This window comes from Triturus cristatus, chromosome 5_1, assembly GCF_964204655.1.
Source record: "Triturus cristatus chromosome 5_1, aTriCri1.1, whole genome shotgun sequence".
In the NCBI taxonomy this organism is placed as follows: Eukaryota; Metazoa; Chordata; class Amphibia; order Caudata; family Salamandridae; genus Triturus; species Triturus cristatus.
The window spans coordinates 210,825,476-210,844,740 of record NC_140587.1 but is presented as its reverse complement, the minus strand read 5'-3'; the positions used below and the strand labels follow the sequence as shown (position 1 = coordinate 210,844,740).

Genomic DNA, 19,265 nt, shown 5'->3' with positions numbered 1-19,265 from the left:
CTAAAAAGTACAAAGCAACAACCACAGGTACCTGGTCGCACTAAACCGAGTCAAAGTCAAAAGTTAAGGCTGAATGCAATGGAGTCCTGGCCGGATACACGGACCAGGTGAGTCCATGCGGAAAGTTCACCTTCTAACTTAGAGACCTTTATGGAGAAAAAGTGGTCATTGATGAGTTGTTGGCGAGCCAAGCTGCAAGTGGGATCTGAAGAGAGTCTCGACAATGATGAGTTTCGGTGGTCTCAATCAGTTATCAAGACAGAAAGTTGAAAAAAAGTTACTAAGTCCTGCATACCATAGCTAAGAAGGTTACTCTGTTCCTGGGTTTCATGAATCTCACATCAGCATTTAACTGGGTAAATAGTTCGGAACTCTGGGCATTGCTGCTGTCTCTTGGCGAGGATTCAGTGTTGGTATACATCTTGGTGGACATACATCAGGATATATCTGCTTCAGTAAGAGTTGGTGTGGATGGTTCCTGTACTAATCGTTTTCCCATTTCTCGAGGGGTCAGGCAGAGGTGCATGCTGGCCCCTTTTCTATTTACTATCTATGTGAATGGTTTGGAGGCGGTGCTGATGGGCAAACAATGTGACGCCCCCCGTGTTGGAGCCGGACCCTTACCAGTCTTACTATATGCAGACGATGCTGTCCTTATGTCAAGGATGGCTTTAGAGCTTCAACTGCTACTTGACTCCTTTGCTGACTTCATGGCTGGTTTTGATCTGTCAATAAATAACACTAAATCCCTTATTTTGGTTGCTGGTGATAAACCATCCAAACCAAAAGCTCATTTTTGTGACAACACTAAGATTAGTCATGTACACACTTTTAACTACCTAGGCATTTTCCTTGTAGATAGGAACACTTAGGGGCCTTTACTGTTTTCTAAAAGACTCATGTTAGCACGCTCCTGTGGGCAGTTATGGATTTTAGTGCCAGGGTTGGCAGGATACCAGTGACGGCTCTGCTTCATATTTATAAAGCCAAATGTGTCTCGGCCACATGTTATGGTAGTGATATATGTAGATACAGGGGTTGTAGCGCCACCCAGTTTGAAGAAAACATATTTGCCAGGCGCCTGTTGGCTGTTCCGCAATCCACTTCTACTTATGCTGTGCATGAGCTGGGCCTCAAATATATCACTGACAACATAAAGTTGAGATCTTTGTTGCGCTGGATCTCGATCCGGTCTAAAAGTGAGCCTAAACTGAATAGAATGAGTATCAAGGACTGTCGCTCCCTTGATAATATGAGTGCGATCCATTGGCTGAAGTATATCAAGATCGAACTGGCAGCCTTGGGTCGCCCTAACTTGCTCTCCTGTCCTGGCATTTTCAAGGCTGACTATATCTGGGTAAACAGAACTTCTTGACCCGTAACGCTGTTGACTGAGAACGGTGCAATTACAGAAACCAGAGGTCCATGCCTATCCCACAATTGAGCCTTATCTGACCTGAGTACACAATACGTACCATCGCCAGCTCTTAACTAGGTTAAGAATGAACCTCCTTTTGCCATTAACCAGTCTTCCCAAGGGATGGACCGCACAGGGTACCCTTGGTCCCTGTGAATGTGCCAATCCCCCAGCCCAGACCATGGCCATTTTGCTTAGTTCTATGCTTTTTATACCCACCCAGGAGAAACATCTTAATACCCATTCTAACAGCTATTAATATCAATCAAGTAAATTCTGCTATGCTGTTCCTCTGTACTAAGAGAGGCCTGGCCCTAATTTAAACATAACTCTTAGTTGGGCTGATTTCACATAGTTTTGCTTGCGATTGATGCTTGTAGCTTGCTTTTGAATTGGTCTGGCTAGGCCCAATTTTTATCCTGGGCATGGGATGTATGTTAATGCTTTTGTATGATTATGCATTCTGCTCTCTGCTCCCTTTCCCGAAGAGGCTGGTTTTAACTCATGAAAACCGTAAATCCACCCTGGAAAGATATATTAACCTTTCAAGCACATTGGTAGTGGGACAATGTTTCATCTTGGCCAGGTCTAAACTGGGGTGGCATGGTGAGCAAACTAATGATGGATTTAACCCAGATCTCTTGACTGGGGGGTGAATGTTTTGATTTGTTCTGCATTCCGTCCATCACTTGTATGTCTTTTGCTCATCTTGTATTAGGGCTATGCATTTTTCATTTTTATCTCAATCTTGTTGTGTTCTATTATAACTTTGATGAGATGTTATGATTATTTGTATCTGATCTTATGTATCTTTTTTACGGTTATACATGTTTTAACCGAATAAAGAAATGTACTACTACTGTGTCCCATTTCTTGAGTTTGAGGGGAGTCGTCCAGGGTCCAGGAACTGGGAGGACCACTTGGGGGGTTAGGAGGACTCAAGCAGAGGCTAGCATCAGGGTCCAGAGCAGATCCAGTAGGAACTGGTTAAGTGGACAGTTGCAGGGAGAGATGCCTCTGGAAGCTTGTTGTGCCCCTGCTTTTCAAACAGGAGGTCAGCCAACTAACCCTTTGTGTCACTTCTGGGGTCCTGGATTCAAGGTAATCAGGTTCATTCTCCCTACAGGTTCTTCAGACAGCAGTGCAGTCCTTCTGATTCTTCACAGGTCAAGGATTACTCTAAGGAGAGGTCTGTGAGGTCCACTTTTATGCCCAGTGCCAGCCTGAGGGTAGTGGGCAAGTCTTTGTCCCCCCGTAAACCAGTCCTGGTCAGTTCCTTCCCTCCCACTGGGTTTGAAGTCAGCCTGTCTAGAGAAACATAAAGGAGGCAGGGCTAGGTGTCAGCTTTCTCTGCCAGTGAAAAGGTATGCATCTTTGAAGCTCTGGAGCTGGCTGAGCATGGCCTCTAGGCAATCCTGCCAAGGGAGGAGTCTCCCTCCCCAGTAAAAGCTCTTTGTCTATTGTCTTGGAGTAATACCCATCTCACGACAGGGGAGTCATCAGTGGTCAGATGACAGCTGGACAGTTGCAGGAAAGGCTTTTGTTATTTAGGCAGGAAAATGACAAATTTCTAAATGTGTAATTTACAAAATTGTAGCATAAAACCAGACTTGACCATTAAGTTGGAATTTAAACTACTATTAAAATGAGTTCTTGAACAATTTTTCTAGCTATTCCCAAACTGAATTTAGCACTTATTAACTGTAACAGTGTAAGCCAATGTTTACCTACGGGAGAGCCAGCCCTGCCGCAGTGAAACGCGACTTTGGAGATTTTTCACTGCCAGAACATGTAAATATTAAATATAAATGTCCTACTTTTTACATACCACCCTGCTCTATGGGCTTTTAAGTCCTACTTTGGGTGTGAATTGTACGTATTAAAAAAGAATGTTTAGTTCTGGTAAAAGGTTTATTTTTCCAGGCCTAAATGGCAGTTTAATACAACACATTCAGGCTGCTGCGGCAGCCCTAGAGATATGATTTACAGGGCTACTGATGTGGGTGGCACAAAGATTGCTGCATTTAATTTGCAGGCCCTGGGTACAGGTGTCAACATATGTTAGAGACCTACAAACAAATTAAATGCGCCAATGAGGCTAATACCGATTTGTCCATGTTTACCACTGGTTATCAAATCACAGAGTCCTATGGCCAACAAACACAGGTTGTGAAACAAAAGGCAAACATCTGGGGACTACCACACAAAAGATGGGCATTTCCAACAAGCACTGTGCCCAAGAACAAGCAGCATATGTCACTAAAGCTAGTGAAAACTATTGTATTATGTGATTTAAAGAAACCAGTTATTTAATTCCTAAAGCCCCACTGTGACATTTAAAGTGTGTTTAATAGCTCACGCATGAGGGAGAGTTGCAACTTTACCATGGAATTGAAAGAAGGCTTAACAGGGTATCTCTAAAGTGGTCATTGTTTAATTTCCTTTTTAGGTACAACATTGTCATTCAGAGAGAATATGACAGCATTTAAGGGTTATGGAACGGTAGTCCAAGACAAGAAAAACATTGCCATAAGAGACACCATATCCTAGGCCAGTCAGAAAAAACCCACTTATGCTCTCACCTTGTTTCGTGCCGTGATGACCCCAACCTTGTTAAATTTCAGTAGTTCCTTGATCACGGCCACACTGCCCTTGGCAGCCGCAATGTGGGCGCACGTTGAGCCCTCCACATTGGCTGAGGTGACCAGTTCTGGTTTGTGCTTCAGAAAGAGCTTCACCACTTCAGAGTGATCACTCTGTGCGGCCAGGTGCAGCGGTGTCTGCCCTTGCTGGGGATTAAACTGCATGTTAGTTTATCAGGAAGAGAATAAACATATTTTGTTCAACAATAATGATGAATAGAAATAGGTTACTACAATGGGTGATAAATAAATGAGATGGAATATTCATTTTCTATTTGTCTTTAGCACTTACATGATTTGGGATTACACTCTTGCCTCCACAGTTACATAATCAGATTTTAAATTCTGTTGGCATACTTGCTACACACCAACATATGGATTTCTAGAACCCTTCTTTGCAGCATGTAAAATACAAAAACTTTAGAAACTTAGCCTGCAGTTGAACAGACTACAATGAGTGCCAAAAAAAGATCACCAAACATAAATATATAAAAATGCCAGGCTGCACCTACACCCACCAGGGAATAGATTATGAGTCAGGCGGAGTGGTGTCCCCTTCTGATCACAAGTGCCCTGGGGTGCCCACAGTCAGATTTATAGAGTGTAGTATACAATTAAATTAAATTTAAATGCGAGTTGTGCAGGGGCTGCAGGCACAAACATAACCCGGTCACCGATCCCTCCTATAGCACAGGGGGAACCTGGCTGCTTTCTCTGCTGCCTACGCTTTGCTCTGCCACCTGAGATCACCAACCACCCACACACCTCTTCTCTGCAAGACTCCTACTGGCACACATCCCATGCATATACAGAACCAGATCAGGAGGACGGGTGTTCTCTTACATCCCACCGAAAGTGTGAGAAACAAGCTTCCACTCCATATCAGAGCAGGGCCAGACTGGGAACATCAACCAGCCCTGGCAGATTGATGCTCCACCAGCCCTAGGAGCAGAGGGCAGAAGGTGGGGGTGCTAGCAAGAAGCACTGCTCCCGCTTTTGCTACACAGGGCCGATATTGCAGTACTGCTACAAAACCGGCCCCTAGTGTCAAAGCTCTCACCCAGGGGCACACAACCAGCCCCCACCCAGCCGGGGAAATGCCCAGTGCCCGCTACTGCCAGTCCGGCCCTGCATCAGAGCCTCCTCCACTCTTCTTGAATTCGGCAAGAAGCTGAAGACCTAGCTTTTTAATTTATCAACATACCATAGGCAGGGCTAGGCACACACACCTGCTCACCACCAAGATACCCTCATAGGTGATAGTGAGCTTTTCAAACACACCTAACATAACGTAAAAGGCATTAGGATAATGTCCTTCCTGGAACATCCATATCACTGGAAGCCTGTTCTTTGAGACACAAATTGAGTTTGCCTCGAAATCGTACTTAAACCAACTCCTGCTCCTCTGGAGAATAGCTCCATTAGTATTGGGGTCTTTCTATTGCTACCGGGGTCTCAGCATGTTATATTGACTTTGTCTGTGGTATTCTGTCATTTGGAATTCTGCAATAGCTTGTACCTTAGCTTGCTAGAGTATGTGACTGTCTTCTGTAGAACAGTGTCAAAACAGTGCTTCTTGGCTTGCAACTGGTCCTAGTCCTAGTCATAATAATAATAATATGTATCAAGACCACTGGCGGCTTTAGCTGAGGTGGATAAGAAGTGGGCTTGTCTGCTTATCCGATAGGACACCCGACTGTATGATGTCGGGTTAAATGAAAGCACTTTAGACAGCGCAAGCGTATTAAAAGCGATGTTCTGTTTGTTATGAGCCAGAGCAGCTGTTCATGATCCGGCTCATGGTGTACTCTGAAAGCAATCTAGAAAATCATATGTCCTCTTTGTCCCTGCTTTAGTACTGAGAGATCAGTGAATGATCCAAATCAAAGCATTCAGGTCCACATGTATCATTATTGGAAATAGCGATTACCTAATTGCGATTTTCTGTGAATCGCAATTAAGTAATCACTATTCCTAACGTATGAAATTCCATGAGTTAGTGAGTCGCAAACCAACCTTAATATTAATGAGGTAGGTCGCAATTTGCGACCCATTAGAAACCGCTAAAATCACGCGGATGGTGACCTTCTGGGGTCAGCAGGCCACCATGTCCGTGATGGCTTTTAAATAAAGCAATCCTTTTTTCTAAATGCAGCCAATTTTCCTTAAAGGAAAACGGTTTGTGTTTAAAAAAGAAAAAATAAAAGTTTTCCTTTCATTTTTTAAGAGCAGGCAGTGGTCTCTGGGACCGCTGCCTGCTCAGAAAAAATCTTTTTCTACCATTCCCAAAGGGGAACGGGTCCCTTGGGGACCCCTTCCCTTTGTGAATCGGTTACCACCTACCTGGAGTAGGTGGTAAAATGTGAATGTTTTGCAATCGCAAAACATTTTTACATACCACTGTGATTCGATATTAGGAAGGGACACCCTAAACACGCCCCTTCCTAGTACAGAATCGGTATGTATTCGAAATTCAAATTGGAATTCCGTAACATGTTACCAAATCGCAAATTGGTAAAATGCTAGATACATGTGGCCCTCAGTATTTCAGTACTGAAATATCAGTGAATGGTGCACTCAGAACAGAGGTTCATTTTGTGAACTCTGCAAATGTATCAAAAGCCAGTCATGGCTGGTGAAGGTAAGAGCGGTGGGGCGAAGCAGAGGTGTGGTGGTGGATAGATGTAGTGAAGTAGAAGACGAAGAGGGAAAATAAAATGTAAAAAAAAGAAAAACACTTGCCTTTATTTTTATTTATTTTATTTTAAAAGTTTTATATAGCGCTGGTTAGACCCAAAGGTATCAGAGCGCTTTACATGAGAAGATAACATAAAGCAAACATGGCATACAAGTAGATAAAAAGATAATGAAACATCATGTGAAATATACAAATCAAAATAGATATACAGGTGCAGCCACAGCCAGTGGAGAGAGAGGTGTTGATGATTGTGGTCCAGTATGGGGGGATAATGTGCTTAAGGGCAGGGACAAGGTTAGAGGGTAAGGGGTCTTTTGTGTGGGAGGACGGTTTAAGATTATCAATTATTTTAAGGACTTCTAGCTCAGTCACGGGGAGGAAGTTGAGCAAGGAGGCATTGTTCTTAGGAATTGTGAGTTAGGGGAGTTGGTTTCCAGAGATGTGGTAGGGGATAAGTGTGGGGAGTGGTTAGGGGGGTGAGGAAGTAGGTGTTTGAGGTGAGTCGCTGGGGAGCAGAAGAATAGTGAGCGGAAGAGAGAAGGGGTCAACTGGTCAAGGGGATGTGGAGCAGGCATTAGAGGTGAGGATGGGTTTGCATTGGGAGTTGGAGGGGAGCTGTGTGGGAAGGAAGGATTGATCAATTTTGGCTATTTTTTCCGAGAAGTGGGAAATTTCTTCACATCTGGCTGAGAAGGCGATCAGATTTGGAGGTGCGGGGGAAGTTTGGTTTCAAATGATTGACCGTCTTTCGTTATTAAGCTCGGTATTAAACCAAGAGTTGGAGGGGGTGTTTCTTTGGTTTTTGAGTTTAGGCGGGGCCAATTAGTCAAGAATACCGGTGACAGTACTGTTAAACTGTTCAGTGAACTCATTAGCATTTTGTGAGGGGGGAATGAGAAGAAGTTGTGCTTGGAGTTTAGACTCAAGAATACCCGGGGGAATACGTTTTAGATTTCTGGTCAATTTCTTAGGTCTGTTAATTTTGGAGGTGGGGAAATTTGCAGTGTTAGCAATGGTGAACAGTATAAGGTGATGGTCAGACCAGTCAATGGGGACGATATTAGTCATGGAGGCCAGATCTTCATTGGAAAGAATGGCATCAAGGATGGCTCCTTTGGTGTGTGTTGGAGACAGGCATAGTTGTTTGAGTTCATTGATCTCAAGTAGATTAGTGAGGAAGGAGATATTGGGATCATCGTATCATTTCAATGGAGGTTAAGATCCCCACGAAAGATTTTTTGGGAGTTGGATAGTGAGGTTTGTGTCAGGAGCTCAGATAAGTTCTCGATGAAGGGCTGGGGGGATCCCGGGGGGGACGATAGATGTTGTGTAGATGAATTGGGTGGGAATTTTGAGTTGTCAGTTCAGCTTCCAGGTATTCGCAGGAGGAGTAGCCAGGATTATTGACAAGGGATAGCTGAAGTTCATTTTTAAAGATAATGACTAGACCACCCCCAACTCTGTCAGGTCTATCTTTTCTAAGAATAGAGTATCCCAGGGGGGAGAGTAGATCAAGTATGCTCATTGAGTGGTCATTGAGCCAGGTTTCTGTGAGGAATGCAATGTCAATGGATTCACTCAGGATAGTTTCTGAAATTTCTGTGGCATGTTGGACTGCGGAGCGACAGTTGACAAGCATACATGTAAGTAGTGTGGGGTTGCATATGGTGGGTGGTCAAGAGTGGATAGAGTGGATCAACGTGAGTTGGGGCGGTGGTCTGGGGGAAGCGGGGGAGGAGGGGATTCTATTAGTCCCTAGGATAACAGGGATGTGAGAGTAGGGGAGAGGGGGATTGGTGGTTGGTAAACTAGGAAGATCAGATTTGCATAGGTCAGATGGGGAGAGATGGTTCGAGGTGCGGCAAGGTCAATGTATACGGCAGCGGAGAGGAGTCGATCTCCAATGATTGTGTTTGGTGTTAGGGATTTTTTGGGGGTGGATGGCGATTTTATGGTGAGGGAGGGTTCTGGAGCTGAGGAAGATGCCATCTTCTAGGCTCTGGGCAATTAAGGTGAAGGGAGGTACCGAGGGGGTGTGGTCTGGGTTAATTGCGGAGGGTGGACTGATGTGTGAGGGGGGAGTTAGGGTAGTGGGTGTGGAGTGAGGGGTGATGGGGCTGTTAGGTGTGAGGGGTTTGGTAATCAAATTGGATAGGTCAGGTTCAGTGTTGTGTAGGCTCAGGGCAATTGGGGTGAAGGGGGGTACTGAAGGGGCGTGGGCGGGGGTAGGTAATGCTGTGGGTTAGTTGCAGAGGGTGGACTGATGTGTGAGGGGGGATATAGGGGAGTGGAGTGAGATGTGACTGGGCTGTTAGGTGAGATGGGATTAGTAATCAAATTAGATAGGTCAAGTTCAATGGTGTGTAGGCTCGGGGCAATTAGGGAAAAGGGAGGTACTGAAGGGGTGTGGGCTGGGGGAAGGGAATGATCTGGGTGTAGGGAATGGTCTGGGTTAGTTGCAGAGGGTGGACTGATGTGTGAGGGGGGAGATAGGGTAGTGGGTGTGGAGTCAGGGGTGCCGGGCTGTTAGGTGTTTGGGGTAGGGCTAGGTTAGACAGGAGGTTAAGAACTTCAGGAGATGTGGTCAGAGAAGATAAAAGGGCATAGAGCGAGTGGAGAGCGGCTATATTGGGGTGGAGGGGTTGTGTATTTATCGGGGGTTAGGATAAAGGATTGGGAGGTGGAGTTAGGAGGGCCTGGAGGGGTAGGATAAGGGGGTGGGGAGGAGAAGAGGGTGTTTGGGATGGGTAAAAGGAGGGGGTGAGGAGTTGTGTTGGGGATTGAAGGGAGAGGACGGAGGAGGACGTGAGTATTTGGGTAGGGGGGAGACAGGTTGGGGGGTCAGGAAGAGGGGGTCAAGGGAGGGGAATGATAAGTAGATGGCAGGGATTGGGGGCTACCGTTTTTAGTGTAGGGGTCTGAGGAGTGTGATTTCCGGAAGTTAGGGAGAGAGAGAGGGAAATTAGAGGGGGATAAGAAATAGGTAATGGTGGTTGGGGGATGTCGTTTGCTGTAGAGAGGTCCAGGGAGGGTGATGGTGAGGTCAATTGTTGGAGGATGGTGTTAGCTGGATGGTTGAGAGTGGAGGTGGAGTGAAGGGGAAGGGGGAGGGAGAGGTTGGAGGGGCGTTATTCAGTAGGGGAGAAGGAGTGTTAGGAGCAGAGTGGTCAAGGAGGAGTGAAATAAAGCTGAGGTGGTGTTTGAAGATGGAAAGGTGGGATACTGTGGCTTGTATGAGGATGTTACCTGTTTGAAGATGGAGATATCAATATCACCATGAAAGGCTGGGGAGGGAGCGGTGGATATTTTGAACCCATATGGTATTTTAGTTGATTTAGAGATTGGGAGGTGTTGTAGGAAGATGCGTTTCCATTTGGAAGGACATTTGGAGTAAAAGATGTAGTATGTCATAATGGGGGAGGTGAGGCTGAGGTAGTTACCAACAATGATTGTTTCAGGGTTACGGATAAGGAGTTTATGTTTGAAGTTTTTCTTTGCATGTTTGGAAAGATTGGGGGGTAGAGAATGGTCAATGAGTTGGGGCCATGTTTGGAGAGAGTAGGGTCATGGGGGTGATGGTCAATGCTATGAGGGGGCATGTTGGGTAGACGTGAGCGGAAGAGAGAGTGGAGAGAGGGAAGTTAAGGAAATGGGGGGTAGAGCAGGAGAGGAGGATAGGGAACCAAGGGGGGCACTGGGAGAGTTGGGGGTAGAAATATGGGAGCTAGACAAGGAATAGGGTAGACAAGCGAGGAATTATAATCGGCAAAATAGAGCAGAACAAATAGATAAACAAATTATATCGACAACATGGAACAAATCAAATAGATAAACAATCGGCACAAATGGAGCAGATCAGTATACCAGCAGCAAAGCTTCCAATCAAATAGATAAACAATTAGCAAATAAGAGCAGATCAGTAGAAGACAACAACAATGCTTGCGAGGGAATACCGGAAGAGAGAGTAATACAAGAGCATAAATATAGAAAGAGCTAGAGGGACATATGGATAAATCAATGAGCCAAGAAATTAATAAGCGGTAAAAATGTTAGAGTAAGAAGATAGAGTCAACAATCAATACAAACAATTAGAAAGGGAATACCTGAAGAGAGAGTAATACCAGAGCATAAATATAGAAGACTTATAGAGACATATGGATGAATCAATGAACAAAACAAAATAATAAGCGGTAAAAGTTATAGAAACAACAACAATACTTGCGAGGGCGAGGAAGGTCAGAATTTGAAAGGGAATGCAGGAAGAATGAGTATTACAAAGAAAAAGATTAATACAGAAAGAGTGAGAGAAAGGTATGTATAAAAAACCATGATAGTAAGTTTAGCAATAGTGCATTGGGTCACATAAGATTCACAAAACAGATACATAAGCAATGTTGAGGGGCAACATAGTGTGGGGTCAGAGGCATCTCCATTTTGTAGAGTTTAAAGAGATGTCCATTTTGGAGAATTTTTTATGAAAAGGACTCCATTTTAGGAGAAAAACGGAAATCAATAGACGACGATACGGCGAGCGCAAGGTAAGTGGTTTTCTTGTTTTTTTTAAATTTTATTTTCCCTCATCGTCATTTGTCGTCTTCACCCCCCTATCCCCTGCCCTGCCGCTCTTACGTGCACCGGCAGCAACTGTCAAAAGCCATACATCAGTACATTGTGGGAGTCAGTACAGACGCGTATTATGAAAGCTCAGAGGATGTCTTGGTTCTGAGATGTCACATCATTTTACTAGCTACTGAGGGAATGAATCATGAGAGTTCTGTGAATATCTCAGTACTGGCATCTCAGTGCATGGCAAAGCTCAGGAAGGAGGCACACAGTAGGAGACTTGCAAATGTCTCACTGCTGGAGTATCGTTGTGTAGCAGGTCAGTACATACGTGCATTGCAAGAGTCCTGCAAATGTTTTAATACTGCTCCAAGGAAAAAAACTAAATACAATGGGTATTGAAACGATCAGTGGGTACCTCAGTATTGAGATATCAGTTCAAACAGTTGTGCACTATGAGAGCTTGGGGAGCAACATTTCCCAAAGGTGTCTGGAAAGAGACAATTAACCGCTTTGTGCACATGGATGCACATTCTGTTGGTTGAAAGGACTGAACATTTTTGTTAAATGTGACCTAAAGATTGAATTGTGGATCTGGAAGACCAAAGTTCTAATCATAGCATTTTTACCAAATGATGTAAACTTAGGTATTGGTAAACCATTTTAAATAATTTTTGCGCTAAAGGTGGGCCACCTAGAAACCAGACGGCCCGAGTGTACAAGAACATGTCTAAACTGGACATTGATGCTAAATGTGACAGGGTCTACTTGCTGAAATATTCCTCTGAATTTATATCATGTTACGTTGGTGATTTATGCAGTGCACTGTGGGGGGGCAAAGCAGAATGCATTGACTATATCAAAAAAGGCTAAATGCGCTCTATTTTCATGCAACGCAGTGCAGCAAGCACAGTTGCTGTGCTGTGTTGCATGTACGGAAGAGAGCAGAGCTGCACCATACCTACTAAGATATGGTGCTGTTTCTCTGCCCCCTTGGGTGACTGCACTTTAGGCTGCCTTGCACCACTCACACACCCTTGAACCATAGTGTCTGGCAAACAGCTAGGCCTACTTATGGCAAAATGCCTCTGGAGATCAGTGAGTTCCACCAGGGGCTCTTCGAAGGGCTCTGTAGGGACACAACCTATGTTTAAGGACCGAAGGGGAGGGGGGGGGGCAGCAAAATGTCAAACATTCTAAAACCTCTTTTCTCCAGACTACCTGTGACATAGAATGTTCCATACAATAACAAATGATGCTTAACACTGTATCTCTGAGGTGGATTTTGCTGAATCATGGTTGCTTTCAGTTTCACTTTCTACTCACATTGCTGTTTGTAAGCCCTACTACCTTAAAAGCTCCACAGCTTCTCAGAGGTATGTTTGTGATTCTCCATTGTGTACATAATTCCTTATTTGATAATATATAGTTTATTATTTTAGAAAAGGACTATTTCAGTAAGGTCTCAGAGAGTGCAGCTGTGAATTAGTTGTCCATGTTTCTTTTTTTTATTATTAGTTTATTTTGTTTGATAATAGAATTGCATATTTTTCCGTTACAGAAATAGGTATCATCATCATCATTACATTACACGTTACATTATAGCAATAAGTAATATTTGTCTTCAACATGCGCCATTTTTCATTTTAATACAATCAATGGTCATGTTCCTTCGGGTAGTGATATCATATGAGTGTGCCCAAGTTCTATATTAACCAGTTTCTGAGGAATGCTATTTTAAAATATATTATGACAGGTGAGTTGTCTAGGTATGGCTTGCCATGTATGTAAGAAAGATCACAGTCATAAAGACCTAGTCTTGATGAATGTGTGGATGGGTCTTTGGGGGTCCCCGGGGGAATGTCCAGCCATGAATTATTGGCTGTCGCATATTCATTCCTCAGCTTGGAGAATGATTCAATTCTTTGCCATGTGGTGGCATGCTATGGGGCTCCGCCATCAATCTTTGAACCAAGGCAGTCGTCAAACTGTTCTAGACTGTTATGTGTCCGGTAATTTGTTTCTTTTCCTAGAGATAGTCTTGTTCTTCGTTTCACCACATTTCAGTGGTTTCTTTCCCCATGTTCCCACCTTAGGAGATTTAGCTGACTTTCAGGATAGATGCTCTTTCAGTAGAAGCATTGCCAAATCTATGAATCAGCTCCCCAATTTAACTTTTCTTGGCCTTGTCATAACCCTCAGAAGGCAAATCTTGAAATTGTTTAGACTATATCTAAATTCCAGTGCTTAATTTGAGCTGGTGGTTTCCTGTGCTCAGCACTGGCACTTAATTGTCAACATTTATGAAAGTCTGCCACATGGTTTCTCTAATTTAAAGATGAGAACAGCAAACAGCTTTTTATAAAATCAATATACATTAAAAATGATTAACACAAGCCGCCCAAGCCATTCATAGAGCTCTGGGGGCCTGAGATAGTCTGAATTGTCACACTTGTAGTGTGATGGTTAGTAGTTGTGTTGGTACCGTCATTGGAAGCACTGGCAGGGGCACTGGGTGGTGCAATCAACAGTGGCCTCCTGACAAGGGCCCTCTCACTTATTATTTTACAAAGTAAGCACTGTATCTAACCACTGTTCTATCTGTGGAGGCCTTCCAGGAGTTACCAATTTCTGGCATGGCCTGAACATTTGTTTGAAATCTGCCCCAACTCTTTTATCGCGAGGACAGACTTCAGTTATTCACAGTTTTTGAGCTTAATGTATATCCACCTGAAAGAAGCCTATATAGCATGTGTCCCCTACTCCCCCTGTTTGTTCAGTCGACTGATGGCGCTATGCACCAAAACCTGGCCCGCCGTTATCAGCTCAAGTGTCTGCAGCACTCCTTCCTTCCATTGCACAAAAATGAGTTGTTTATTTGAATTTGGATGTTTTTTGTGCAATGGAAAACGTCTCCAGTATACCCTTTTACTTTTCATTTTAAAATATCAGATGCGAGGGGCGTGGCTTGACCGCCGAAGTGTCATGGCGGATCCTGTTTGAGCTCCGCTACGTCGCGGGACTCGGAACCCTATTTCCTCCTGTATTCGAGCAGATCTTCTCTCCGTGGGGACTGTCCTGTTGTTAGGATGCTGCGGTGAGTCCGCTGGCTGCTTTTGTTTGCCGCAACCCACTGCTTCAACGGTTTTCACCGTAGCGGCGTTTCTCTCTCCTCAGAGATGCGAGCGGCCGCCATTTTGATGCGTTTCCTCACGGCGCTCGCATCCCCCTCACGAATTGTTATCAACCTAGGCTGTCCTCTGCTATGTACCTATTCTTTGTCCCTAATATGAGCTACTCCAAATACGGGGCATGATTACTGGCATGTCAGCGTTCTCTGCTACAACAATGCATTGCCTTGTCATATGTTGCGGATTATGTGCTTCTCCTCTCCTGCGCTGGACAGCTTGACCCACTATCCCTAATTTCCTCTACTTCTGTGAGGTTATTTCTACATACCGCTGCTGGGCTACTTTCAAGTTCGATATGGCTCTATTGGTTTCTATGACTGTGTCCATCCTGGGATAGATTTTATCTTGCTGGAATTGCGGACTACATCCATATTCAACTAGCTCTTCTTGATTTGACGTAATATCCCGGTTGGTGTGGTGTGTCCTCGTTGCTCCAGTACTGTGCCGTCAAGCTCTTTCATCTCCTTGGTGATTTTTATACCCTTGGGTGTCCGCCTTTCTGTTTCTAAAAGATGGCTAGTGATTCCAATGTGTCCAGGCCATCGGTCTCTGGTACGAAACCGAAAAGGCACAAAAACGATCCACCTTCACCAATCCTTTCATCACAGAACCCTGTTCTGGACTCCATTCTGGATGAGGTCCGTGGCCTTCAGCCTTTCATGTCCGCTACCAACGACAGGCTCAAACAAATTGAGGAACGATGGATGGTTATGGAAAGTAAAGTATTAGACCTTGAGCAACGGGTTAGTAACATTCAAGATGTCTCTGTAAAGATTCCTTCCCTCGAGCAAGAAATTCTCAAACTAAAACTCCACACAGAGGATCTTGAAAATCGAAATCGTAGAAATAAACTACGCCTTTTTGGCCTGCCGGAAAATGTTGAAGGGGTTGACCTTGTCTCATTCCTACAAAAATTTCTGCCTGAGCTTCTTGATCTTCAGTCCACATCCAATCCCCTCAACATTCAAAGAGCGCACCGGTTGGGTCGCCTTCAACCATCATCCAACAAACCTCGAGGGATCATAATGTTGTTCCTGGAATTCACAGAGCTTATGCAGGTTTTGAAGGCTGTGAGAATCAAGCGTCGTCTTATTTGGTCTGGCCATAACATTTATATATCTCAAGATGTCTCTACTGCTACTAACGCCAGACGCAAGGAATTCCTCGCTCTTCGACCTCAGCTTCGTCAGCTTAATATTCAATATGGAATTCTTCATCCCTGCCTTTGCAAGATAACTCATGATTGTCGCACACGTTACTTTGAGGATCCGGAGAAGCTTAAACTTTTTCTTCATAATTTCTCCTCACATGGCATGGCTACTGGTTCTTAAACTTTGGTCATAATGTTGGAATTGTTCCTTTTTTAACTGTTCTGGTTGACTTATTTGTTTCACCCCATTGAGTTTCTGTCTCTCTGTTTGCCTATTGGGCCCATCGCCCATTTATTATTCTCTGCGTCTGCTTTCTATGTATCCGCGTCCTTCGGTGTCACCTCGTTCTCCGCTCTCAGGTTTTCCTTCTCTTTATAGGTCTGGATGTCTTTCCTTGATCTGTTTACTTTTCTCTATTTCTCCCTTTTACTTTTCTCTCCTCCTTCTCTCCTTCTCTCTTTCCTTTCTTTTCCTTCCCTCTATTTCCTCTCAGTCTCACCCTTGTTTTCATGTATAGACTTGTCTCTTAAGATTTGGTCATTTTTCTTACTCATTGTAAAATGTCCTTCCTATTTTTATCTTGTCCATTCTGCAGTTTTGTGGCCCTATTACTGTTCGTTCCCCTGCATCCAGAAGTATGGTTAATGTCGTCTCGTGGAATGTTCGTGGTCTGGGTCACCCCGTCAAGCGTCAGAAGATACTGTCTCACCTTGCTAAACTTAACGCCCAAGTTGCTTTTTTACAGGAAACCCACTGCAATGATAAAGAATCACTTAAGCTTAAACGCCAATGGGTAAATCAGATTGTCTTCTCTCCTGCTATTGATCGTCATGGTGGTGTCGCTATTTTATTTCACAGGTCTATTAATGCACAGATTATATCATCTGAGTGTGACCCAAATGGTCGGTGGGTACTTGTTGAGGTTCTCATTAATAAAAGACAAGTGACTTTCTTCAATATTTACGGGCCTGTCAAGCCAGACACTGAATTTTGGCAATCTATAAAATTGAAACTACTGTCAATTTCCACTTCTGACATTGTGGTTGGGGGTGATTTTAACAATTGGTTGGACCCGTTCACTGATAGGCAATCCAAGTGCAAATTCAAACCTGACAAAACCCACAAATCATTTCAAACAGCCATCTCTTCTCGCCCACTTTTTGACACCAGGAAAATAAGTAACCCTGATTCCTCCGAATTTACTTTCTTCTCACCTGTACATCATACCAGGTCCCGTATTGATTATATTCTTGTATCCAAACCACTGTTACCATGTCTACAATCCTCTGACATTGGGTCTATCTTTATATCAGATCATGCCCCTGTCTCCACTCATATTGACTTATCTCTTACTACTTGCAAACAGGGCAGATGGCGGTTCAATAATTTCCTTTTATCAGACCCTACTTTTATTTCAGAAGCGACCTCTTTTATTAAGGAATTTTTTTCTTTCAATCATTCTTCAGATACCTCCCTACATAACAATTGGGATGCTTTTAAAGCATCTTTCAGAGCCTTTACTATTGCCTACTCCTCCAAGAAGAAGAAGCTGCTACGCATTAAATATAAAGACACTTTAGCCCACATAAAATCATTAGAACACACGTATTATTCCTCCAAATCTCCCTCATCACTTCAAGACTTAATCAATGCTAAATCCACCCTGAATAAAATAGTAACAAACGATGCTTGCAATGTTCTCCTCAAGATTAAGTCAAAATATCACGGGGGCCAAAATAAAGCTGGGAAACTGCTAGCAAATTATCTAAAAATCAAATCGGAACGTAAAGCCATTGGCCCCATTCACTCAGAAATGGATGATTCTCTCCTCTCGTCCGACGCTGATATTGCTGCCACATTTCAATCATATTACAATCTCTTATACATGGACACTACCAAGCCCTCTGAAGAAGATTTCGCCTCTTTTTTCCGAGATATACCTAAACCCAATCTTTCCCAAGATAATTTCCAATCCCTTGAAGAAGATATTTCCCTAGCAGAATTAATTGATGCTCTCAAAGCTCTGAAGAAAGCAAAAGCCCCTGGCCCTGATGGCTTTTCAATTGAACTGTTTTCTGCATTCTCTTCAATCTTTGCGCCTAAATTATTAGAACTTTTCAACTCTTTTATATCTAGCTCCCATGCTGAAGGTTCCTTTTTGGAAGCCCTTATCATTGTGATTCCCAAACCTGACAAAGATCCCTCCTATTGTAAAAACTTCCGTCCCATTTCACTCATTAATTACGATTGTAAAATTTTTGCAAAAATATTGGCCTCTCGTTTAGAAAAAATTGTCCCTTTGCTCATAAATCCAGACCAAGTTGGTTTTGTTAAAGGCCGTTTAGCCTCGGATAATGCCAGAATGTTTTCCAATGTCCTTGCTCTTAGCAAAATCTATCCTTCCCCCCTAGCTGCTGTATCCCTGGACGCTGAAAAGGCCTTTGACCGTGTCAATTGGGAATTTTTAATTCATACTTTGAGATGGTTTGGTTTTGGGCCGAAGTTTATTTCATATGTTAAATTGTTATACACCAACCCTAAAGCATGTATTTTTGTCAATGGTCTTTTTTCCCCTTATTTTTCCCTTCAAAGAGGTACTCGTCAGGGCTGCCCTCTCTCACCATTACTTTTCCTGTTTTGTTTGGAACCATTTTTGGAACGTATCAGAAATAACCCTCTCATTAATGGTTTTCATTTCAAATCTCACCAAATTAAGTTGTCTGCATATGCTGATGATGTTCTTATTTATATGTCTAACCCAGTTTCTTCCCTACCCCCCTTTCTGAAGGAAATCGCTTCATATGCTAAGGTTTCAGGCTACAAATTGAACTTCTCTAAAACGGAGATTTTACCCTTAAATCCCTCATGTTATCAATATATGTTTGAATCATCTAGTTTCACATGGTGTCCTCAAAAAATTAAGTATATCGGCATTTGGTTTTCCTCTAATATTCGTGATACATTATCTAATAATTTCTCTGCCTTAAAACTTAAAATCAGTAATTTGTTAAATCTCTGGTCCCCCTTGTTCCTTTCTTGGTGGGGTAGACTTGATAGAATTAAAATGATGATTGTCCCTCAGATACTGTTTATTCTATCTATGTTACCTTTTAAAATTCCTAAATATTATTTTTCCCAGATTAATTCGTTATGCTCCATATTTATATGGAATAACAAACATGCACGTATCTCTTTGTCTAAATTGATTCGACCTAAGAATGAAGGGGGGGTGCGATTTCCTGATTTTATTTTATACCATAATGCATTTTTGATTCGTCAATTTTTTGCCTTATCCAAAGACTATGGGGTCCTTCCTCAACCTCCGTGGGTTAAAGTTGAATGCTCATTGTTAAATGACTTTTCAATACGAGATGTTGTTCACATGTCTAACTGTACTTTTATTTCCAAATATCCTATTTTGAAAAATTCTCAAGTTTTGTTAAACTCATTGTTTTGTAAGGAATTGAATCCCTATCAATCCTTTCTAGCGTCATCAATTTGGTTTAACAAGTTCATCAAATTTCGCCACAAATCTTTCTACTACAAACAATGGAAAGAAAAGGGCATTATTTATGTACATCAACTGATTGTTAATAATGTGCT

General features: G+C 43.1%; 1 protein-coding gene across 1 annotated transcript in view; it reads right to left on the bottom strand.

The window, feature by feature from the left end:
* Nucleotides 1-19,265, bottom strand: part of LOC146830648 (uncharacterized) — a 515,492-nt gene that overhangs the window by 78,264 nt on the left and 417,963 nt on the right. The window contains exon 19 of the mRNA XM_085604827.1: nt 4,000-4,206. Within this exon, the coding sequence (XP_085460953.1) occupies nt 4,000-4,206 (207 nt within the window). The remainder of the gene's footprint in view (nt 1-3,999; nt 4,207-19,265) is intronic.